At 39.0% G+C, this 26105-nt stretch overlaps 1 protein-coding gene across 1 annotated transcript; it reads left to right on the forward strand.

The window, feature by feature from the left end:
* Positions 1-304: 304 nt before the first annotated feature.
* On the forward strand, positions 305-25751 carry LOC307133353 (protein NLRC3-like). The gene is made up of 10 exons (XM_079828410.1): positions 305-480; positions 3170-3264; positions 4302-6089; positions 7814-7987; positions 8332-8505; positions 8850-9023; positions 14282-14455; positions 20469-20642; positions 22935-23108; positions 24993-25751. Exons 2-10 carry the CDS (start codon positions 3215-3217, stop codon positions 24997-24999), a joined length of 2889 nt encoding a protein of 962 aa, XP_079684536.1. The 5' UTR covers positions 305-480; positions 3170-3214; the 3' UTR covers positions 25000-25751.
* The last annotated feature ends 354 nt before the right edge of the window (positions 25752-26105 follow it).

A 26105-nucleotide genomic window follows, 5' to 3' on the forward strand; every position in this document is an offset into this window, starting at 1 on the left:
GTATTTATAATGTCATATTAATGATGCTCATAAGAACTTGAATTATTGCTCCCCCAAATAACTGGGCAAGGAGAATTTAGTTCATTTACATAATGTCCATGATCTTAAAAAGCTCATAATTCCCCAAACTTGTCTTTATCACCCATATTCTTATAATGTTGAATATTAAATGATTGATTGCTTATCAAAACTGGTGAGTTATTAGTCTAGTCTCTATCATAACTGCTCTTTGTGTGAACTAGATGAGCTCAGAGCTGAAATGTCCTCTCGAGTCCAAACTGTTTTTTTTTGTCTTGCTGACATCGCTGCGCAAGTGAAAGTGAAAGTAGATAGTTTTTTTTCTTGCGTCGTTTTATAGCGGAGCAAACATTATTTAAATAAAAAATCTAAGCAAAACAGTGTTTTTTCTTTTAGTTGTTTATGTCTATGTGTAATTTACGTGCACTGGATGGGAATTAAACCATGAGCATATGCTGTCTGGTAAGTTTGTGTAAGCCTAATATTTCGATCTAGGTGAGTCTGAGTTGTTTAAAAGTGACTTCCGCATTCGGATCCGTAAAATATTAACTTAAACATGAAGTACGAAACTTGAACATCTTGATCTTATTGTCCTATCTTAATTGTCCTATCTTGTCTTTTTGTTAGACCGATAGATTTTATATGCTTAAAATATAAGTTTTAGTTGTAATTTTCGGTACAGTTGGGCGCTACCGTCAATCGACTCTGAAAGAAAATAAGTAGCCCTAGGCTATTACATATTTGCTGGGGCGTAAATCACGGGGGGGACAGGACCCCCCCAATCTGAGGGCTGTCCCCCCCTAAAAACCATGCTGAGTATAGTAAATAATATAATGATATATACTTAAAATAAATGTGTAAGTAGTAAAACAATACAAAAGCAAACGGGACAAAAAATGCGTTTAAGTTTAGAAACATTTTGAGTCCCCCCTCCCCCCTTGCCCCACAGTGGTTTGATCCACCGCGCACCTCAACTAACGTTACCCATTGAACGTAAAAAAAACTACCACCACAAGTTTGGGGAGAGAACAAAGCTCTTCAGACAGCAGTTGTGAAACTCCAGTAAGCTGTCAATACTATTTTATTCACTTTAAACATCAGATGAAGTGACTCTTTTCTCTTTAATACAGATTAGGCAAAACACTGTTGGCATCACTTGCCCACCGCGGCCCCGCCCCGGCCCACCGTTGTTTTCATTTTTATAGTAATAAAATAATTTTGTTTAGTTAGAAAACAGACACAACAATTAAAAACTGAACGTGTCTGCCCAATACAGCACGAGCCGAACGAGAGTCAGATTTCATTCATCATTAGAGCAAACACCTGACAGACAAGATGATCGCGGAAGTTTTGGTTTCAAAGCGAAATGTAAAAGTGCCTATTTAAGGGAGTGTGTCATTGTACTGTTTTCTTGCTGTGTTTTTCATTAAGAATAACAGGCTAATGAACCCATAATTCAAGCAACCCACCCTCGAATTGGTGCTAATTCTAAATCTAAAGTATGTGCGCACGGCGCTCTGTCAGATCTGTGTTGGGTTTTGCTCAATATGATAATAAGTGGCAGATCAGAGGGCTGCAGTTGAATATCTAAAGATCTGAATATCATAGTATAAAAGACTATGTGGAGGATGCAAGATAATTTTAAATAATATGACTGTGTGGTGAACCTACTCATATTTAAACAACTATTGCTTTGTGTTGTTGGTCAGATAAAATGACAGAGAAAAGAAAAACGGACATTAGATAATTATTCAGTGCACCAAAACGGCAAATAAGCACACATTTTTTTTTTCTTTTTTTTTCTTTTTTCTGGTACACATATCCTTACAACTACGATTTTGGCTATATTATTTGTGTCCCCTTCAAAAATTGCTCTTGAGAAATTTCATGTTTATCGTCCCCCCCTACTGTTAGATAAAATTTACGCCCCTGCATATTTGTAGCCTACTAAAAATCGACAAGTTGGCAATGGACTTAGGTACCGGGAGTATTGTGTAAAGTTGTGTAAAAGTCTGTAAAGTTTTTAATGTTTTTGTTGTTTGTTTTATGCCTCAAGCTTTCACATAATTGATGTTATTTTATGTGTAAGCTAGGCTATGTGTGTTACAATTACCCCATACAGGTTTCAAGGTTGTGAAACGTTTTTTCTAAGCATACATTGTTTAACGCAATTTTTACAGGGTTGCAGAAACATTAGAATTAGCGTTTTATTACATGCCCTTGCTATTTAAAAAAAAAAAAAAAAAAACATAGCCTAATGATCACGTCTGACCTGGTATACATGCTCTAACCATATCTCTGTCTCAATTGCTTTAAAGCAATACATTTTTACCAATAACATACTTAATAGTGGAACAAAAGAGGCAAGACAATATGAGACTTAAAGGGATAGTTCACCCAAAAATTAAAATTAGCCCATGATTTACTCACCCTCAAGTCCTAGATGCATATGACGTTCTTCTTTCAGACAAATAAAATATTATATTAAAATATTAATATTATATTATATATATAAAATGTTATATTAAAAAACTCCTGGCTAATCCAAACTTTATAATAGCAGTAATTGTTGCTCTGTTTTTGAAATCCATAAAAAATGCCTCTGTCCGTCAAATAACGTGCTCCACACGGCTCTGGGGGGTTAATAGGCTAAAGGCCTTCTGAAGAGAATTGATGCGTTTGTGTAAGAAAAATATCCATATTTAAAACATAAGCTAAAGTTCCGGCCGTTCGCCTTCCGTGGAAAAAGTGTTGAAAGTGCCTCTCGCTGTTCAAAATGCTTACGCTACGTCTGACGAGCGTAACTGGTAGCGTAAGCATTTTGAACTGCAGAGGTATTTTCAACACTTTTCCAAAATTAGAAGAATGTCATATACACCTAGGATGACTTGAGGGTGAGTAAATCATGGGCTAATTTTCATTTTTGGGTGAACTAACCCTTTAACTGGTTTTTATTTATTTATTACAATTTTTCATAATGCAGTTTTTTTCCATCTACAAAATTAAGAAATAAAAAATAACTTGTCTTGAAGTTTGTTAAGAGGATTTTTGTAACTCATAATTGTTTTGTTTAGATACATGTTTGATATGGTTTCTATAACATTTAAGTAGCACTGTTCTGTAAAGCATATTAAATTATTTTTGTATTCAGTGTAACATCAGATTTACCTGCAGCTCCATTAAGATTTAACGAATCATGGAGGACAAAGAAACATCAAGCGATGGAGATTCTTCTCAAGGATGCAGGTACATCAAATTCTTCATATGTTATAGAAAATACATGGTATATGTCACATAACGGAGTAGTTCTGGGTGTTTGCAATGATTGTTAAGGTGTTCTGAGTGGTCTTCTCATATTCTTGTGCTGAGATATAGTTAGGACCCAGAGTGTCTCTGTACACTGGGTAACATTTCTAAAGCTTCTCTTAGTTAGACAAGATTCTCCATGTGAGGTTTATGCACATGTAAAATCAACTCCATAAATTCTTGTCCCTATTATATTATCTTTGTATTATTAAATTTGATTCCACAGTGAGAGTTCAATTACTCAACATAATAAAATGTAGGTACAACATATGATAGATAGATAGATAGATAGATAGATAGATAGATAGATAGATAGATAGATAGATAGATAGATAGATAGATAGATAGATAGATAGATAGATAGATAGATAGATAGATAGATAGATAGATAGATAGATAACTAGAGATGATAAGTTTGCCAAATATTTGCACTATATTATAAGTTAGTTATATTTTTACTTAATCTTACTTAATCTGTTATCTGTAACTTTTTAATAAATACATTTTTTTAAAGTTTTTTTTTCATTATTATTATTATGTTGGAAAATAAAAAATGCCATTTGAATTTAATACTTTGGGATCTTTTATTTATACCATTACAATTATGGTAATATACCAAAGATATTTTCCTTTTTTTTGTTTTTAAAAATAAATGAGTAAATGATGACATTAACTAAGGTTAATACACAAATATAAGTATTGTTTGTTCCTGTTCACTAATTTAGTCAACTAATGTTAGCAAACGAAACCTTATATACAGTGTTGCCATTTTTCCTTAAATGTACCTGAAATATTTCCAAATTAATTCTTAGTCAAATTGAAAATAGAAAAGAATCATGAAATCGATATCAATGCTCATGGATGCAGCTGTCTTGTGAAATCAGCTATGCTGATATTATGGTGGAAAAAACAGTGTTTCTTGTGTAATATTGTGTAATTATTTGATTACCAAGAATTCATTTATTTTAATCTTTTAGCCGTGACTCTCAACTGGCCCAAAGCAGATTCAAATTAAATCTGGTGAAGAAGTTTGAGTGTCTGTGTGAAGGAACAGCAAAGCAGGGAAACCCAACACTCCTGAATGAGATCTACACAGAGCTCTACATCACAGAGAGTCAAAGCGGAGAGATCAATAATGAGCATGAGGTGAGACAGATTGAGACACAATCCAGGAGAGCAGCAACAGAGGACACAGCAATCAAATGCAATGACATCTTTAGACCTTTACCTGGACAAGACAAACCCATCAGAACTGTGCTGACAAAGGGAGTCGCTGGCATTGGAAAAACAGTCTCTGTGCAGAAGTTAATTGTGGACTGGGCTGAAGAGAAAGAGAATCAGGACGTCCAGCTCATATTTCCACTTCCTTTCAGAGAGCTCAACTTGATGAAGAACAAAACACTCAGTCTTTCAGATCTTCTTCATGTTTTTTTCCCTGAAACAAAAGAAATGGAAATATCCAGTGATAATTATAAAGTGATGTTCATCTTTGATGGTCTGGATGAGTGTCGTCTGTCTCTGGATTTTAATGTGAAACTGTGTAATATATCTGAATCAGCCTCAGTGGACGTGCTGCTGACAAACCTCATTGCAGGGAATCTCCTTCCCTCTGCTCTCATCTGGATCACCTCCAGACCAGCAGCAGCTGATCTCATCCCCTCTGAGTGTGTCCATCGAGTGACGGAGGTACGGGGCTTCAAAGATCCACAGAAGGAGGAATACTTCAGGAAGAGAATCAGTGATCAGAGTCTGGCCAATACAATCATCAAACACCTGAAGTCATCAAGGAGCCTCCACATCATGTGCCACATCCCAGTGTTCTGCTGGATCTCAGCCACTGTTCTAGAGGAGATGTTGAGTCAAGCAGAGACTGGAGAGATTCCCAAGACTCTCACTCAAATGTACACACACTTCCTGATCATTCAGACCAACATCAAACATGAGAAGGACTATGAGAAGAAAGTCAAAGATGAAGACATGATTCTCAAACTGGGGAAACTGGCCTTTCAGCAGCTTATGAAAGGCAACCTGATCTTCTATGAGGAGGACCTGAGAGAGTGTGGCATTGATGTGACAGAAGCCTCAGTGTACTCAGGATTGTGCACTCAGATCTTCAGAGAGGAGTCTGGCTTGTATCAGGGGAACGTCTTCTGCTTTATTCATCTGAGCACTCAGGAACATCTAGCAGCTCTATATGTTCATCTCTCATTTACAGAGATTGACATAAATGTGTTTGACCAAACCAAACAAAATCTGTTGTCGAAGATTTCTGAACAGAAGGAAAATCATTCATTATCTGGCCTGCATCAGAGAGCTGTGAATGAGGCTTTACAGAGTGAGAATGGACATCTGGACCTTTTCCTGCGTTTTCTTCTGGGTCTCTCACTGGAGTCCATTCAGACTCTCTTACGAGAACAACTGACACAGACAGGAAGCTGCTCCTTCAACAAAGAAGAAACAGTTCAGTACATCAAACAGAAAATCAGTGAGAATTGCTCTCCAGAGAGATCCATCAATCTGTTCCACTGTCTGAATGAACTGGGTGATGATTCACTGATGCAGGAGATCCACGATTATCTGAGATCTGGAAAAATAAGACTAACCAAACTCTCCTCTTCACAGTGGTCAGCTCTGGCTTATGTGTTAATGACATCAGAGCAGAAGATGGATGTTTTTGATCTAAAACAGTTTATTGGAATCAAAAATTCAGCAGATGAAGTTCTTCAGAAGCTTCTGCCTGTGGTTAAAGAATCCAGATCAGTTCAGTAAGTCACACTGACAACAATCGCCACACTGAAAAACATGATCACATTTATAATTTTAGCATGTGTTTCTAACCAAAGCAACAAAAGTTGGACATTTTCACCAAATCCTTTTACTGGCAACAGGGGTGGATTATCACTGGCAAAGGCCCTGGGGCCAATTATCTCCAAGGGGCCCCACCACTGCACACCCCCAATTTTTTTTTAAATGTTACATTCACTGTAACAGAAAGTTGAAGTTTAGGGATATGCGAGACTAGCCGACTATTTGTTTAAATTATACTCCTGTTGCTAGTCTTTGGAAAATACTAGTGTTTTTTTTTTTTGCACATTTAATGTTTTGCTTTATATTTTTACAACGGCTATGTATAAATTACCATCATGTTAATGTTACATTTTGAAATTAATATATTATTTTGAAAAGTGTATATCTGCAGCAATACAAAATAATAAAATTTTACCTCAGGTTTTTCGTTCATATTCTCTGTAGCGCTCGCGCAGGTTCAGAGAAAGATGAGCAAGGTGAGGGAGTATTTTAAAAGCCTACAAAGCCTAGAAGCACGTTCAAACCAGGACACGCAAGTGTTTGTCGTGGTAATGAACAACAATACCTTAACGTGCTGGACTTTTATTTGAGGAAATCTGTTTATAATAGGCTATTACGTTTGAATTTATTGGTCCTGCGCTGCCTATTGACTTGATTTGAATAAATATGTCTATAATGGCTAGCGTTGCTTAAGTGAATGCTCAAGTTTAAAGTAAAAAATTTAAATAGCTAAAATAATCAATGAAAGGCAAGCACATGGCATGTATTTGACCTATTTTTAGCAGAATTTAGTATAGGATTTAATTTGACTGTTCACAGATTAAGTGTTCTTTCAAATAGATCCCATATACAGACTGTCTCCGGGGTTAGACGACTAACAAAAGTTCTGTTTAAACAGTTGAGAAAATAGTCATTGCGCACATCCCTATCAGTGATTGTATATATTCAAACCATTCTCTGGATTTTTTTATTAGAAGTAACGTCAGTTTCAACACACTCAGATGTATCTAACATGACTGGAAAAACAGAAATGGAGCCGGTGACTTTGGCATAATAAAAGTCCTGCTGCTCGCGAGGTGTGTGTTGCATTCATCTTATTAACAATCACTCCAGCGGTTCCTCAGCTCCACAAGACTCGGTCCTGCTCTGCTTCAGACTACAGTAACGTTAATAATCGCATCCATGAACAAGATTTCTGCCCGAGTCCTATCCCGATTCTTTCCCACCGGCTGTGAGATGAAGACCACATGATTCTGCGCTCAAACCTGGCGTCATCAAACAACGCCTTTGTTTTGAATGTGCAACCTCTAGTGGATTGAAAAGTTATATAGTGCACCTTTAATATTTGTATATATTTATTTAAGTTCCTGCTTCATTTCATGCATCTCTTTATGCAGTGAACATTCTGTATCATCCATTTTAATAGGCCGACAATCATGCCAGTAAAGCTTTGATTAAATATGACACTATTTCTGTAGGCCTATACACCAGTAGGTGACAATAAATTAATTGACTTCGCTTTGAGAATGTTAACATATTAGGCTACAATATTTAATTTCATTTTGGCTAGTTATTCAAAAACTTTTAATAAGATTACAAATTATTTATATTTGTAGTTCTCACTTTTTTATATATTAATTTAAACTAGTCAGATCATCATGCATGTTTTTTATCTATACAGGTTGAAGGATTGTGGAGTCACAGATGAAGGTTTTGCTGCTCTGGCTTCAGCTCTGAGATCAAACCCCTCACACCTGAGAGAAATGAATCTGTCTGGAAATAAACTAGGAATATCAGGAGTGAAGCTGCTCTCTGCTCTACTGAAGGATCCTCACTGGAAACTGGAGATACTGGGGTAAAATTGTATAAATGCATTTACATCCTTCATCATTCTTCAGTTTGCTTATATGTTGAATAATGAACAAAATAAAAGAGTCCTGTGAGATAACTGAAGAGGATACTGTTTTAATCTTCATTAGATTCTTTCTAAAGTGTCTGTCATTGTTTTACAATATTTATGATAAGTATAAAGATTATTATACAATGGGAAGGTGTGACAATTTCTTTCATATCATACACATGTGTTGAGGATTTCGGGGCGCTTGCATAAAAAAAATCTAAATGTCTCTGAAGTTCCTGCTTATCTGAGCTTTAGATCCTGAACTGATCCAGACTGAAGTGTGTCATTGTTCTCTACAGGTTGGGTAATTGTGGTGTCACATATAAAGGTTGTGCTGCTCTGGCTTCAGCTCTGAGATCAAACCCCTCACACCTGAGAGAACTGGATCTGTCTGGAAATAAACTAGGAATATCAGGAGTGAAGCTGCTCTCTGCTCTACTGAAGGATCCTCACTGTAAACTGGAGATACTGGGGTAAAATTGTATAAATGCATTTACATCCTTCATCATTCTTCAGTTTGCTTATATGTTGAATAATGAACAAAATAAAAGAGTCCTGTGAGATAACTGAAGAGGATACTGTTTTAATCTTCATTAGATTCTTTCTAAAGTGTCTGTCATTGTTTTACAATATTTATGATAAGTATAAAGATTATTATACAATGGGAAGGTGTGACAATTTCTTTCATATCATACACATGTGTTGAGGATTTCGGGCCGCTTGCATAAAAAAAATCTAAATGTCTCTGAAGTTCCTGCTTATCTGAGCTTTAGATCCTGAACTGATCCAGACTGAAGTGTGTCATTGTTCTCTACAGGTTGGGTAATTGTGGTGTCACATATAAAGGTTGTGCTGCTCTGGCTTCAGCTCTGAGATCAAACCCCTCACACCTGAGAGAACTGAATCTGTCTGGAAATTATCTAGGAACAGCAGGAGTGAATCTGCTCTCTGGTGGACTGAAGGATCCTCACTGTAAACTGGAGAGACTGAGGTAAATAATCTCTCTGAAAATCACACAAATTGGTATTTACAAAAATGTATAGTTGTATAATTTCTGACAAGGATGTAGGATTATCTGTAGAGTTTTATCCACATGTCAGTAAATGTACCAAGTGTAAAAGGACAGACAAATCCTTGTTTCAAAAAGTGCCTCACTCACACAACACAAGTGAGTCTCTTTATTTCTTAGAGATGTTGTGAAGCTGATAATTAGACATGTCTTGGTATACAGTAATACAATATCATGATAATGAACATGCACAATATTGTTACTTCAAAATACCATGAATAATTATTTATCACGAATTAATCAGATTTTTAGAATGCATTTTAAGAATACTTTTCCCATCTGGTTAAAATGCACAACAACGCTGCATGCTACGTCAAAGTGGCAAACGCACTGATGTAAACAAACCCAACACACATGAGCAGCGTGGCAAATGAGTGGAGATGCTTTAAAAGAAAATGTACGTTCACTCTCTGACAGCGGATGGTGCTGATGGAACAGCAGACATGCAGTCTTTACCTCAATAACCCTGTAAACATATCAGCTGCGAGTATAACGGGGTTCTCTTTCACTAGGGGAGAGCAGGGCACAACCTAACGCTTTTTGACTATCTCAGTTTGTGTAAATCCACTTGGGTTCAGAGTATTTATTTTTTCCCACATTAATTTCACTCGTCTAGTACAATTATGTGGTTTTGTTTCATTAATACAGTGTATACTTTTTTTCTTGATTCACCCTGAAAGAATGGAAGTGAAATGTGACAACATTCCCCGTTGGTGGGGTACATTATAACATGTGAGGTGCACAATGTAACAAGACCAAATGACAGCTTAATATGTGACCTGATATAATCAACAAAACAAAAAAAATCCAAGAGAGGTGTCATGGCGTCAGGTAGAGGCTGCAGGTTGGCAGGTCCTGCGAGCTCACCTTCCTTAATACATTCTGAGGAGTCGCCATTTAACAACAGTGGACCTGATGCTGAATTACAGTTGCCTTATCTGAGAAAAAGTAGGCGACTATATACAAATCGGTATGTGATTATCGCTTTGTATGTGCTTGCCGCGGTGTTACTGTCAACCTGGAGTGACTGGCAAGCTCTTTGTTGCCGGTCGGATCACAACGCGACGCGCCACATACTACCACCTTTCAACACATGGAGTAAACACGCCATTTACGCATTTTACTAACGGGAGCAAATGGCATCTCACCTGTGTGTGGATCTACAGTCACAATTGCAGTGAGTTACTCTTACGAGCACACACAAACAAACAGACAAAATTGCCTACCATCAACATTGTGCACGGCGGAGGAAAGATCTGGAACTTTGCAGGTTTTTCCCGCTATAAAGTTAGATGCGCTTTCACAAGATAAATCTTGTCCGGATACTGGGGTAAACAATCAAAATGACGCTGTGGAGAAGATAGGAGCGGCATGTGAATCTGTGCACCTGTCTCATCTATCCATACCGTGTCTTTCAAACGCGGTAACCAAACAACAGAGATACAGACTATTTCAGACTGTTAACCATGCCAAAGTACTCTGGGACCCCAAGGTAAAACCTAAAGGTGTATTTGGGGGACACCTAAATATAAGAAGTGCTGTACCGAAATCTGAACAACTTGAACAGCTGCTAACACATTCCAACCTTGACTTTTTGTGTCTTTCTGAGACTTGGCTAAAACCCACCACTTCAAATAGTGCTGTTAATATTCCAGGCTATAACATCTACAGGCGTGACCGTGGTCATGGCAAAGGGGGCGGAGTAATGATTTATGTTAAGGACAGTTTTCAGTGTGTACACATGGAATCAGTAGGAGATGTTTTGGAATGTGTGGGGATAAATATTAGGCTGTCTCCGGAAATGTCATTTGCTGTTCTTGTTTTGTATAGGCCTCCGACAGCAAATAATATATTTTTTGATCACCTAACTGACATTCTTAAAAAATGTAATGCGAAAGAAATACTTCTCATGGGGGATTTTAATATAAATTGGATCGATAAAAAAGGCAGAAAACAACTAAAGGAGATTACTCAAAAATGTTATCTTACACAAATGGTTGAAAAAGCAACTCGGATTACTAAAACATCTGAAACACTTATTGATCTAGTCTTTACTAACAAAGCTGACCGTATCGGTAAAGTTTATAATTTAATAACAGGTCTTTCTGATCATAATTTAACATTAGTTGCAAGGAAATTGTCTAAAGCGCGTTACCGAAATTTAAATCAAATTGATATTAATGAATCTGTACTCTATATCCCCAGGAAAGATGTTGAGAGTTTTGATAATGAAATAAGAAAGGTAAATTGGTTTGAAATGGTAAATGATAAAGACAGTGATGCAGCCTCTACTGAGTTGATAAAGATGTTTCAACAGCTTGTTTTTAAATATTATAAAGGAAAAAAGGTAAAGCCCAAAGTCAAAATCCCTTTACCTTGGTTAAATGATAATCTTTTGATATTGATGAAAACGCGAGATTCAGCATTAAAAAAGTCCCATAAATGGGACTCATAACTGATCGCCTGATCTATAATGGACTTCAAAAAAAAATAACTCAACAGCTAAGACAAGCAAAAGCAATATTTTATATGAATATCATTAAACAAGCAAAGGGCAATTCAAAACAACTTTGGCAAACTATTGACAAATTAACTGGAAAGAGGCAAACTAAGAGTGGAACAATAAAGCTGAAAATAGATGATGAAAATCACAAGGATGGTCTAATAGTTTCAAATTATTTTAATAATTATTTTATTGATTCAGTGAATGAACTTATCCAACATGACTCTGGATTGCCTCATTCTTGCTCATCACCTCAGCTCTCAATTTATGATCACGAGGCTCTGTGTTTTAAACACATTGATTATTCTAAAACAGATAAAATAATACAATCCTTATCAAACTAAAAAGTTAAGGACTTCTGGGGACTTGATAACTCTCTCATTAAAAAACATAGGGAGATTTTAACACCAGCTATCACTTATATTGTGAATAAATCTATTGATGAAAGTGTCTTCCCTAGTGTCTTTAAAAGAGCAGTTATAACCCCAATCTATAAATCTGGAAGCAAAAATGAAATAAGCAACTACTGGCCTATTAGTATATTGCCTGTAGCATGTAAAATTCTTGAGAAAGCCATCGTAGAGCAGCTAACCGATCATTTAGATTGTAATAACTTGTTGCACTCCATGCAGTTCGGTTTTAGACGTAACCATTCTACCGACGCAGCCTGCTGCTATCTGATTGAAAACATAAAGGCCAACTTGGACAGAGGGGGCACGCTGGGTGCCGTGTTTCTGGACTTGCGAAAAGCCTTTGACACAGTAAACCACTGTGTCCTCCTGTCTAAGCTCTCTAAGTATAATCTGTCTATGGAGACATTGGGTTGGATGCAATCATATCTTGCAAATCGGATGCAGTGTGTGAGGGTAAAAAATGCATTGTCCTCTCTGAAGTCCTGTACAACTGGGGTCCCGCAAGGATCAATTCTGGGACCCTTGTTGTTCAGTATTTACATCAATGATCTACCAGCTGTGTGCAAGGGCGTAGAGATCATCATGTACGCAGATGATGCCATCATCTATGTACATAAGCGGGATATGGAGCAAGTAGCCACTAAATTGTCCTCAGCCATGGACGAAATAAGTAATTGGCTGAAATCTTCTTGCTTAACACTAAATATTGAAAAAACTGTTGGAATGTATTTCACTAAGTCCAATAAAGTTAAAGATATGCCTAACATTTATTTTAATGGACAAAAAATTTACGTCGTGACAGAGATCAAATATCTTGGTGTCCATTTGGACCAAACTCTAAGTTTTAAAAAACATATAAAAAGAATGTGCAATTCTATTAAATATAATATCTCTACTTTTAGACATATTAGGAATAGTTTGACAATTGAAGCATCTTTTATGTATTTTAATGCCATGATCTCTCCACACATCACCTACTGTTTGTCCTGTTGGTCTCAAGCCAACGAGACTACACTCAAACCGCTTCGATCGGTCTATAATCAGGCGTTAAAGGTACTTGACAGAAAAGCTCCTCGCTACCATCATTGCAATATTCTTAGTAAATATAACATATTACGTTTTGACTCCCTGATTCAATATACAAACTTGAGAAATGTTTTCAAAATTGTTAATAATATTGCTCCACCCTCAATGAAAAAATTCATAAAACTTTATTCTGAACTAACGACCAGAACATCTCGCTCCACTGCTCACAGAAATTGTGCTATCCCGAAAAGATCCTCTGCCTTTGCACAGACAGCTTTTTCATTTAAAACCATTAAACAATGGAATCAACTCCCAGACAGTCTAAAGTTGTCTGTAGATCAGAATATTTTTTCTCAAAACTTAAAAAAACACATTCTCGATAACCAGCTGTGTCAGCATCAGCACATTTAAACTTTATAAGTGTAAAATGTTTTTGATTATATATATTTTAGGTTGTGATGGTTTTTTGATATTACATGTATTTGTTAGTGCTACTGAAAGTTATTTGTAATGTAATGTTTTAATATTATGTGTACCTGCCCGGGGACTGCGGATGGAAACTAGCATTAGCTAATTCTGGTACAAAACATCTTTTCGTAAGATTAATGTATTTTGTACATTGTCCCTGACAAATAAACGAATTAAGTAAATAAAATAAATAAGACAAACTAAAATATTTTGTCAATGAAATACAATTATGAACCTTTTAAAATAAAACAATATCATTTTTTTAATCATTAGAAAAATACTTATTTTTGAGTTTGACAAAAAACACATCGCTACAACCAGAAACGTTACCTCTTGATTATCTGTGCATTAGTTAAGCATGGATTCATGTATACTGTATTAGTGCACCCATATTGTAAAGTGGTAACAAATATTCAACAAATAATTTTAAAACAAAAAAATATTTTAAAACAAGTAAAATATTTTCTAATTCATATTTTACAGAAGTATTTCACAACATGTTTGCTCAGTATTTTCTTCAAATTCAGTTGTGATGAAGATCTTGTGGTACACACATACAAATTTTAAAAAAGATATATTTAAAATAATAATGTGATGAAATGAAGTCCAAGCACTATAATAATAATAATAATAATAATAATAATAATAATAGGCACTGAACATGTTAGTCACGTTGTGGATTGAGTCTCTCTTTCTGATTGTGAAGTTCCTGCTTATCCGAGCTGTAGATCCTGACCTGAGAGACTAAAGAGTGTCATTGTTCTCTACAGATTGATTGATTGTGGAGTCACAGGTAAAGGTTGTGCTGCTCTGGCTTCAGCTCTGAGATCAAACCCCTCACACCTGAGAGAACTGGATCTGTCTTGGAATAAACTAGAAACATCAGGAGCTAAGCTGCTCTCTGGTCCACTGAAGGATCCTCGCTGTAAACTGGAGATACTGGGGTAAATAATTTCTCTGAGAGTCACACACACATTGGAACTCACAAAGAAATATTCTCAAATAGTTTATAGCTGTATCAGTTCTGATGTGGATGTAGTATCATCTGTAGAGTTTTATCCACATGTCAGAAAATGTATGTAAGTGTAAAAAGGAAAGACAAATACCTGTTACAAAACATGCCTCACTCACACAACACAGGCGAGTCTCTATTTCTTAGAGATGTTGTGAAGCTGATAAGCTGTTTTGCAAACACGTTGTTTGTGAGTTTGTCTGGTGTTGAACATGGTTCCTCAGTTCCAGATGATTATTGGCCTTCAGAGACAAGGAGTCTAGATATGGATGAATAGCATTTCTCTGTCCATCCTGATATCAAGTAATAATAGAGTTCCCATTCTGTCGGTCACTCTCGATGCTAAGGGTGTGAACCTACACTGGTCTCACAGCTCGGTTCGATTACGATTATCATGCCATCGATTCGGTTCGGTTCGATATCACGATGCATCACAATGCATTGACAATGCACTGCATCCTCATGTATATCATTTTGTCAGTCAGTTATATGAACTGAACCTTTAATTTTACCTGCTCAAAGAAAACACGCTTCTTGAATGTATCAAACAAAACTCAAGTCTGGGCACAGAAGACAACAGGAGCGTTTAGAACAAATTCACAATATACTAAAAGCCACTTCAGGAGGTGGTCTGGGCTGCATTACAGTGAAAGCTAAAGTCTGAATGCATCTAGTTGTTGAAACATTTTACTCCTCCCAACAGTGCTAAAAAATAAACGTGAGAGCGTTATGGGCTAGCCTATATGACATGTTATAGCCAGATAAGACAGCGCTACTGAAGCACGCATCGCCGCAGACGAGCGGCTGTATCTCTTCATCAAGCCTGCGCACATAAACCACCGCAAATAAAACCAAAAGCAAGTCTTACTTTACATCTTACCAGTGCTGTTGCCGCGCTCTCTCCTATTGCGATCTTTGATTTTGAAATCAATAAAATGCAGCTCATATCTGTTGTTTTCGGTGATGTTAACTCCATCTTGGATATGACCAAGATGGCGGGGATATGACCAAGATGGCGGCGCGAGTAGATCGCGAGGCTCAGCGTCTCTCCAGATTCTGCAATTTTGCGGTATTTTTCCTGTTCTTCTCGGGTCTGTTCGCACAGAACAGTTGTGCCTTTACATCGTACACCCGCGCTGAGCTTTTGGATATTGGTTTGCGAATTTCCGACAGTTTTATGGACAATCTACAACTCCTTCCTGAGATCGCTAAGACACCGGTGACTCTGCACTCTACCCGGCCGGGCGGAAGTGCACGCAGACGGCGGCGTGATCGTAAACAAAGGCGAGGGAGACGTGGAGGAACGCGTGCTAAGCTAACGCTTACTCCTCATCGGCTCTCTTTACCCAGCATTTTCCTTGCCAATGTACGGTCGCTAGTGAACAAAATGGAGGAGATTCGACTCAGCATCACACACAGTAAGAAACTTTTGAACTGTAACGTCCTAATATTCACGGAAACCTGGTTAAACAGCGGAATACCGGACACCGCTATCGAGCTAGCGGGACGCCACACACTCCGGGCGGATAGAACATTAGATGGCTCTGGGAAGAGCAGAGGGGGTGGATTGTGCATTTATATTAACAAAGCTTGGTGCACAAACTCTGCTATTGTTGGGAGTCATTGTTCAGCTAACCTGGAGTTTCTCATGGTTAAATGTAGACCGTTTTATCTACCGCGGGAGTTCACCTCCACTATTATCACAGCAGCTTATATTCCACCCGATGCTGATGCCAAGCTTGCTATGAAAGAACTTCACGCAGCCATCAGTAAACAACAGACTGATCACCCGGAAGCTGCGTTTATTGTTGCAGGTGACTTTAATCACTCAAACTTAAAGTCAGTGCTACCCAAGTTTCACCAGCATGTTTCCTGCCACACCAGAGGAAACAAAACCTTAGACCATGTCTACACAAACATGGCCGGAGCTTACGTTGCGACACCCCTCCCCCACCTGGGACAGTCAGACCACCTCTCTTTGTTTCTCAGACCCAAATATTCACCCCTCATCAACCGCGTGAAGCCATCAATGAAAACCATCAAGGTGTGGCCTGCGGGGGCAGACTCCACACTCCAGGAAAGGTTTCTAAACACAGACTGGAGTATGTTTGCTTCTCAAGCCACCAGTGGCGCTCACACGGACATTGACTCCTACACCTCCTCAGTATTGGATCATATCAATACCACCATCGACAGTGTTACAACCCAGAAACAGATCACCACATACCCAAATCAGAAGCCTTGGATGAACAGGGAAGTACGACTCCTGCTGAAGTCACGCAATACTGCCTTCAGATCAGGAGATGCACAAGCCTACAGCGCATCCAGGGCAAACCTGAAGAGGGGCATCAAAAAGGCCAAGCACTGCTACAAGCTTAAGATTGAGGGTCACTTTTCCAACTCTGACCCTCGACGCATGTGGCAGGGCATCCAGGCCATCAGTGACTACAAACCCCCCCACTCCACCCCCGCAGCCACTGATGTCAACTTCCTGAATGAGCTAAATTACTTTTATGCTCGTTTTGAAAGAGACAACAGAGAAACTGCCACCAAGCTCAAACCCTCAGCTGACCACCCACCAATCACACTCTCCACCACAGATGTCTGCAAGGCACTGAGCCGGATCAGCGCGCACAAGGCTGCTGGACCAGACAACATCCCTGGACGTGTGCTCAGGGCATGTGCGGAGCAGCTCGCTGGGGTTTTTACAGACATTTTCAACCTGTCTCTCGCCCAAGCAGCTGTACCATCATGCTTTAAACGCACTTCCATTGTGCCAGTGCCGAAACACTCCAGCCCGAGGTGCCCTAATGACTACCGCCCTGTAGCACTCACACCCATCATTATGAAGTGCTTTGAGCGGCTGGTCCTGGAACACCTAAAAGACTCTATACCATCCACATTGGACTCACACCAGTTTGCCTACCGCAGCAATAGGAGCACAGAGGATGCCGTTTCCATGGCACTGCACTCTGTGCTCACCCATCTGGACAGTAAAAACACTTATGCACGCATGCTGTTTGTTGACTTCAGCTCAGCATTCAACACTGTCATCCCATCCAAGTTAATTGCCAAACTTGGAGACCTGGGCATCAACACTTCAATGTGTAACTGGATTTTGGACTTCCTAACTGACAGACCCCAGAATGTTCGATCAGGATCCACCTGCTCCACATCCATCACACTCAACACTGGTGTACCACAGGGCTGTGTGCTAAGTCCGTTTCTCTACTCCCTCTTCACCTCCGACTGCAAGCCTGTGTATGGAACTAATTCCATCGTCAAGTTTGCGGACGACACTACGGTGATTGGTCTCATCAGCAACAACGATGAGACTGCCTACAGGGAGGAGATCCAGCACCTGGCCACATGGTGCGCTGATAATAACCTGCTCCTCAACACCACCAAAACGAAGGAGCTCATCGTGGACTTCAGGAAGGAGTCAAGAGGCACACACGACACCATCCACATCAATGGAATGGCTGTTGAGCGTGTCTCCAGTTTCAAGTTCCTGGGGATCCACATCTCGGCGGACATGTCGTGGACGACCAACACCTCCAGCCTGGTCAAGAAGGCTCACCAGCGCCTCTTCTTCCTGAGGACACTGAGGAAGAATCAGCTCTCCTCGGCCATCCTGGTGAACTTCTACCGCTGCGCAATAGAAAGCATCCTGACCAACTGTGTGGCAGTGTGGTATGGGAGCTGCTCTGTTGCGGAGCGCAAGGCACTGCAGCGGGTGGTGAAAACTGCCCAGCGCATCACAGGGACTCCACTGCCTGCCATCGAACACATCCAGAGGAAACGCTGTCTGCATCGAGCTCGCAGCATCCTCAAGGACTCCTCTCACCCAGCCCACAGACTGTTTTCTCTCCTGCCCTCCGGCAGGCGTTTCAGGATCCTCCGGACCAGGACCAGCAGACTAAAGAACAGTTTTTTCCCCAGAGCTGTCTCTTTATTGAACTCAAACCCCCGTTGATCCACTTCCCTCATAAACTGATAACTCTCCTACCTCACATCTGCCTTCACTTTGTTATTTGCACTACTGACTGTTTATTACAGTAACAACTGTTTACTTATGCATTCTGCACCACCATACCGTAACTGGATAATGCTCATCTGCACTGCCGACTGTATTTACAGTAACAATGTTTACATTTGCATTTTGCACCGTACTTCTAACTGGAATATGCAACCACTTTCCACTGCACTTTTACACTTTCTTTCGGATAGCTCTGTCCATAATTTATTGTACTAACTTAATCCACTGCTATATTCCTCATATTAGCCTAACATATTATTGTATACCTCTAACTGTAAAATTCTGTTCAAGTAATAACCGTCTGTATATTTATTCATAGTACATAGTCACCTGTAAATTCTGTTTATAGTAATAGCCATCTGTATATTTATTCATAGTACATATTCACCTGTAAATTCTGTTTATAGTAATAGCCATCTGTATATTTATTCACTGTATATATTCATCTGTAAATTCAGTTCTACTTATAGTAATAACCATCTCTCTACTTATACATATTTATATATATTCAGAACATTTTTATGTCCTGCACTTACGCAACCATTGTATATATCCTGCACTTGCTGCTATTGCACTTCTGGTTAGACCTAAACTGCATTTCGTTGCCTTGTACTTGTACTTGTGTAATGACAATAAAGTTGAATCTAATCTAATCTAATCTAATTAAATCTGCATATAGTGCGGGAATTGGAGATCGGATTTATATCCGTTTTGCGGAGATACATTTATGTGACCAAATGTAAATGAAATAATTTTGATAAATCAGATAGATATCAGATCTGTGAACCCCTACTCGATGCCACGTCAATGACCGACAAATAGGAATCTCGCTAGCGAAAGCCAATCCAATTCGAGTGTAAATAAACAAGCCAATGCACATTGGCATGCAATGATTGCACCAGCTGCTCATACCATGCAATGCAGGTATAAATGAGCCACAGGTGCATGCATCAAATCAGCTTTTTGCTTCGGAGCTGAGTGGTGGATGGTTTGTCCTGAAATCACTCTCTACAAAGCATGTGTTAATATTATAACGGGTGGACTCCTCGAGTGGACCTCTCCTCGTTTGATGTTGGAGTGGAATTAAGTTTTTTTCTCTTTCTTTTTCTATTTTGTTTTATTGAGCAAAAACAAAAGGCTGTTCTGACAGCTGGTTTGGTGCGCTGTTTTCGCGGCTGGTAAGAGATTTCCCTCTATGAGATGACAGGCTGTACATTTTCCCTGTCTATGTTGCCGCGACCATCCCCCTGCGTGCTTTAGCACTGCGGAGAGCAGTTTCCCTAGAAGAGCAACACAGATAGAGCTTGCGTCTATTTAAAGATGACATTCTACCTGTGTGTTTCTGGATGTGGTTGTTTCCTGTCCTCACTGACATTTTTTTCACGTGAATTGTGCCTAGAGTTCGGGCCGGGTGATATTATGTACGGGCCACTGCGTGGCATGAGCAGCTGGTGCAATCATTGCATGCCAATGTGCATTGGCTCGTTTAGTTACACTCAAAGTGGATTGGCTCTCACTAGGAATATTCCTATTCATCTGTTATCGACGTGGCATTTCTGTTCCCTCCTTCAGGGAACGAGGGTTATATACGTAACTGAGATGTTTTACCCGCTTATTATACAGCTACTTAGCAAATAATAAATGGGTATGAAACATTGATTTGAATGTACGCAATCTGTTGTGTTAAAGGATTTTGGCATACTCGTATAAAAAAAATGAAAGAATCTGACACTTTAATGATGTTGAAATTAACCTCCTCAAGCGCCACATAGAAGTGTGTCTCATTTTAGACTGGACCTGTTAATCGTGTCATGGATTGAGTCTCTCTTTCTGATTGTGAAGTTCCTGCTTATCTGAGCTGTGGATCCTGAACTCAGAGACTGAAGAGTGTCATTGTTCTCTACAGGTTGAGTTATTGTGGAGTCACAGATGAAGGTTGTGCTGCTCTGGCTTCAGCTCTGAGATCAAACCCCTCACACCTGAGAGAACTGGATCTGTCTTGGAATAAACTAGAAACATCAGGAGCTAAGCTGCTCTCTGGTCCACTGAAGGATCCTCGCTGTAAACTGGAGATACTGGGGTAAATAATTTATCTGAGAGTCACACACACATTGGAACTCACAAAGAAATATTCTCAAATAGTTTATAGCTGTATCAGTTCTGATGTGGATGTAGTATCATCTGTAGAGTTTTATCCACATGTCAGAAAATGTATGTAAGTGTAAAAAGGAAAGACAAATACCTGTTACAAAACATGCCTCACTCACACAACACAGGCGAGTCTCTATTTCTTAGAGATGTTGTGAAGCTGATAAGCTGTTTTGCAAACACGTTGTTTGTGAGTTTGTCTGGTGTTGAACATGGTTCCTCAGTTCCAGATGATTATTGGCCTTCAGAGACAAGGAGTCTAGATATGGATGAATAGCATTTCTCTGTCCATCCTGATATCAAGTAATAATAGAGTTCCCATTCTGTCGGTCACTCTCGATGCTAAGGGTGTGAACCTACACTGGTCTCACAGCTCGGTTCGATTACGATTATCATGCCATCGATTCGGTTCGGTTCGATATCACGATGCATCACAATGCATTGACAATGCACTGCATCCTCATGTATATCATTTTGTCAGTCAGTTATATGAACTGAACCTTTAATTTTACCTGCTCAAAGAAAACACGCTTCTTGAATGTATCAAACAAAACTCAAGTCTGGGCACAGAAGACAACAGGAGCGTTTAGAACAAATTCACAATATACTAAAAGCCACTTCAGGAGGTGGTCTGGGCTGCATTACAGTGAAAGCTAAAGTCTGAATGCATCTAGTTGTTGAAACATTTTACTCCTCCCAACAGTGCTAAAAAATAAACGTGAGAGCGTTATGGGCTAGCCTATATGACATGTTATAGCCAGATAAGACAGCGCTACTGAAGCACGCATCGCCGCAGACGAGCGGCTGTATCTCTTCATCAAGCCTGCGCACATAAACCACCGCAAATAAAACCGAAAGCAAGTCTTACTTTACATCTTACCAGTGCTGTTGCCGCGCTCTCTCCTATTGCGATCTTTGATTTTGAAATCAATAAAATGCAGCTCATATCTGTTGTTTTCGGTGATGTTAACTCCATTAAATCTGCATATAGTGCGGGAATTGGAGATCGGATTTATATCCGTTTTGCGGAGATACATTTATGTGACCAAATGTAAATGAAATAATTTTGATAAATCATATAGATATCAGATCTGTGAACCCCTACTCGATGCCACGTCAATGACCGACAAATAGGAATCTCGCTAGCGAAAGCCAATCCAATTCGAGTGTAAATAAACAAGCCAATGCACATTGGCATGCAATGATTGCACCAGCTGCTCATACCATGCAATGCAGGTATAAATGAGCCACAGGTGCATGCATCAAATCAGCTTTTTGCTTCGGAGCTGAGTGGTGGATGGTTTGTCCTGAAATCACTCTCTACAAAGCATGTGTTAATATTATAACGGGTGGACTCCTCGAGTGGACCTCTCCTCGTTTGATGTTGGAGTGGAATTAAGTTTTTTTCTCTTTCTCTTTCTTTTTCTATTTTGTTTTATTGAGCAAAAACAAAAGGCTGTTCTGACAGCTGGTTTGGTGCGCTGTTTTCGCGGCTGGTAAGAGATTTCCCTCTATGAGATGACAGGCTGCACATTTTCCCTGTCTATGTTGCCGCGACCATCCCCCTGCGTGCTTTAGCACTGCGGAGAGCAGTTTCCCTAGAAGAGCAACACAGATAGAGCTTGCGTCTATTTAAAGATGACATTCTACCTGTGTGTTTCTGGATGTGGTTGTTTCCTGTCCTCACTGACATTTTTTTCACGTGAATTGTGCCTAGAGTTCGGGCCGGGTGATATTATGTACGGGCCACTGCGTGGCATGAGCAGCTGGTGCAATCATTGCATGCCAATGTGCATTGGCTCGTTTAGTTACACTCAAAGTGGATTGGCTCTCACTAGGAATATTCCTATTCATCTGTCATCGACGTGGCATTTCTGTTCCCTCCTTCAGGGAACGAGGGTTATATACGTAACTGAGATGTTTTACCCGCTTATTATACAGCTACTTAGCAAATAATAAATGGGTATGAAACATTGATTTGAATGTACGCAATCTGTTGTGTTAAAGGATTTTGGCATACTCGTATAAAAAAAATGAAAGAATCTGACACTTTAATGATGTTGAAATTAACCTCCTCAAGCGCCACATAGAAGTGTGTCTCATTTTAGACTGGACCTGTTAATCGTGTCATGGATTGAGTCTCTCTTTCTGATTGTGAAGTTCCTGCTTATCTGAGCTGTGGATCCTGAACTCAGAGACTGAAGAGTGTCATTGTTCTCTACAGGTTGAGTTATTGTGGAGTCACAGATGAAGGTTGTGCTGCTCTGGCTTCAGCTCTGAGATCAAACCCCTCACACCTGAGAGACCTGTATCTGTCATTGAATAATCTAGGAGCCTCAGTAGTGAAGCCCCTCTCTGGTCTGAAGGATGATCCACGTTATAAACTGAAGAAGCTTCTGTGAGTAGGGATGATTAAAAATGGTAACATTGTAATTGGTTGCTAATTATTGATACTAAACAGAGTTTTATGATGAAAACTGTGTTTGAGTTTAAACCCACTAGTACATTAATTATTGATGTGACAAAAAAGTTTCATTTTATTTATCCAAGTGATGTATTTTAAGATAATTCTGCTTTTGTTTTTGTTTTAAATATGAATATTTATCACCACTTGGCACAAAGAGTATTATTATGGCTAAGAGTCAAAAGTCAAATCCTGAATGGTTAAAATGGCTTTTTAAGATCGATCTACTATATTTAACACCATGTATCACAGGGTTATCTCTCACTAATAGTGATGGTTTGCTTTAGTTTAGGGGTGGCGCAATATACCGGTATTGGCAATAACCATAATATTTAAAATGAATAGGACTCTTATGATAGCATGACACGTAAATACTCCAGTGTCCTGAGTCCAACTGGAGCCCATGTTTTTTTTTCTCCCTCCCTATTACACACTGTTGCAGCCATAAAAATAGTTCCACTTTGTTTTTAATGTCAAAGTAGTTATATTTCGTTTAGTTTCTTTATTAAGTTAATTTAGAAAATAGTTTGGAGCATTTTATGTTTGTTAAATTAAAGTTTTTGTTTTTTAAAGTGATGAACAAGCGGCCAGCGGCCGACAGTGAGTTAACCACATATTGGATCAATTTAGCCTCTCAAATCAACGCTTGACCTTTCTTGCCTACAGTAGGCAAGAAAGGTCAAGCGTTGATTTGAGAGGCTAAATTGATCCACTTAAGGCTTTAGTGATGGTCTACTCATTTGCGGTGATGCGTGTTGCAGTTGCGCCGTCATATCTGACAATGTCATATATAGCCTAGCCTATAACACGCTCTCACGCATTTAATTTTAACAATTTGCCAGGAGTAAAATGTATATAATGTGGTTTAAACAACCATATGCATTCACACTTGTCCAGTTTCGTCTGAAATGTGCCCCATACTGAATTTATTTGTTTGAGTGATCAGATTTAAATCCGCCTCGAAAGAATTCTGGAAGACATTTACTCCTGATCTTTTTACAATATGATAGCTATCTCAGAGAAAACGAATGAAGTGAACAGGTTTTAAAAAGGAAGGAACGCTCGCTGCTGCTGGCGGGGACTCTAAACACTGTGCGAGCCTGTCTTGACGGTCGCGGTAGCATGGTCTCATGTTGTTTCCAGCAGTGCAGCACATCTCATAGTTTCTTTTAATTAATCAATGTCTATTTACATAATGTATATTTTTGTATTTGTATTTGCAATCTAGTCATGGCCAATACAGCCTGTTCGTAGCACTTGATTTTTTGTTGTTCAACTCTATTACATGATTAAAACGGATCTAGAAAAACTGTGCGACAACATTGCTACATTAAACTCTGCAGAATGTTACGTTGGTCGCAGTGCCATGCGCTTAATGTCTCATCTACGGCTGTTCTAGGTGCACATTAAAACTGAATTAGCAGTGCGCTTACTGTATGACTTTATTGGCGCCGGCACAACGATAGGTTAAAGAGCTTAAAATACGGGTACACAAGTTAACAGGTTAAAGTAGCAGTTTTGATGTTAATATTTATTCATTATAATGTTGATCTTGACAGTATTTTCTCTCTTGTTATTTCATAGGGAGCTTCAAAAAAGATGCATGTGCCCTGTGTTTATCAGTATCCAATTATGTTCGTTGATAACTTTTCCCCCAAAGGTTTCTATGATATCGTGATATATCGATACTGTGAATTCTTTTGGCCACAATAACCGTGGTGTGAAAAATCTAATATCGTGACAGCCCTACTTTAGTTGTTCTACAGTGGATCATGTATTGATGTCACACACATTTGACTGTCTGTGTTTTACTTGCAGGTTTTAGATGTTAGTTTGACCATCTCTGGATCAGCTGATGGTGAATAAAGAGCCACCACAGACACATCACATTCAACAGAATCAACACACACAAACACATATTGATCATCACACATGGATGTGTTTCTATAACTTTCCATTATCATCCAATCCCTGATCCAAAGTAAATCAAGGAAACCTTTTGTTTCATATTCAGGAGTGACATTTGTACTGGTACCCAGTTTTACATAATATTTCTAGTTGTTTGTGATAATCTGTGTATCTTCTGTTCAATCCATATTATAATATTTTTAAATTCAACATAAGAAAAATGTGTTTATTGTGAATTGAAACCTATGTCTCCTAGTGCTTCACTAACACGACATGGTATTAAAAATACAGTCTGCCCTCTGAATTTGATGTTTTTACCTATTGGCCTCAATACAGATTTTGTAACTTATTTCTGTGAGCTCAGGTAAAGGCACAGACCTGAGAGAAACCATCCAGCTCAGAGAAGCTCTGACAGTGTTAAATAGAGGGAAAACTGACACGTCAAATCACATTTTACACTTTAGTTACTATTGTGTCAGTTGTAAGTTAATGTCACATACTCTTGAGTGCAGAGCAAAGAATGATTGTTGACAAGAGTCATGTGCAAGACTTATTCGATATCTGTAGACTTTAGACTTATCTGAAGCCTGTATAAATGTAAGAGAGCTAAATGATTTTGTGAACATTTAGAATTAAAGTTTTATATTAAATAAATTGTAATGACATTTCAGTTTTGTTGTCTCAGATTCTAGCAAATGCACTACTACAGATATCTACCAGATCTCAACATCTCATAGTTGCCTCAGTCATCTTCTTTGTGTAGTTTTTGCGTAGGTTTTTCTTTTCTGTTTGGGTCCCTAACTACACAGCCTAAATGGAAAATGAGACGAGTTAAACATATTCAACATTTTCAGAAAAAAAGGTGTGAGGTGTGGCGACCCATACTTGGAATTTGTGCTCTGCATTTAACCCATCCAAGTGCACACACACACAGTAGTGAACACCCACACCGTGAACACCCAGCCAGAGCAGTGGGCAGCCATATTGCTGCGGCGCCCGGGGAGCAGTTGGGGGTTTGGTGCC

Source organism: Gobio gobio, assembly GCF_949357685.1.
Source record: "Gobio gobio genome assembly, chromosome: 11".
Classification (NCBI taxonomy): domain Eukaryota; kingdom Metazoa; phylum Chordata; class Actinopteri; order Cypriniformes; family Gobionidae; genus Gobio; species Gobio gobio.

Excerpts from the sequence above, each read along its gene's own strand:
- LOC307133353 (XM_079828410.1), top strand. The coding sequence starts at position 3,215 with ATGGAGGACAAAGAAACATCAAGCGATGGAGATTCTTCTCAAGGATGC. Across the intron at positions 3,265-4,301 it reads GATTCTTCTCAAGGATGCAG|CCGTGACTCTCAACTGGCCC; the intron begins GTACATCAAATT and ends TTAATCTTTTAG. Across the intron at positions 7,988-8,331 it reads TGGAAACTGGAGATACTGGG|GTTGGGTAATTGTGGTGTCA; the intron begins GTAAAATTGTAT and ends TGTTCTCTACAG.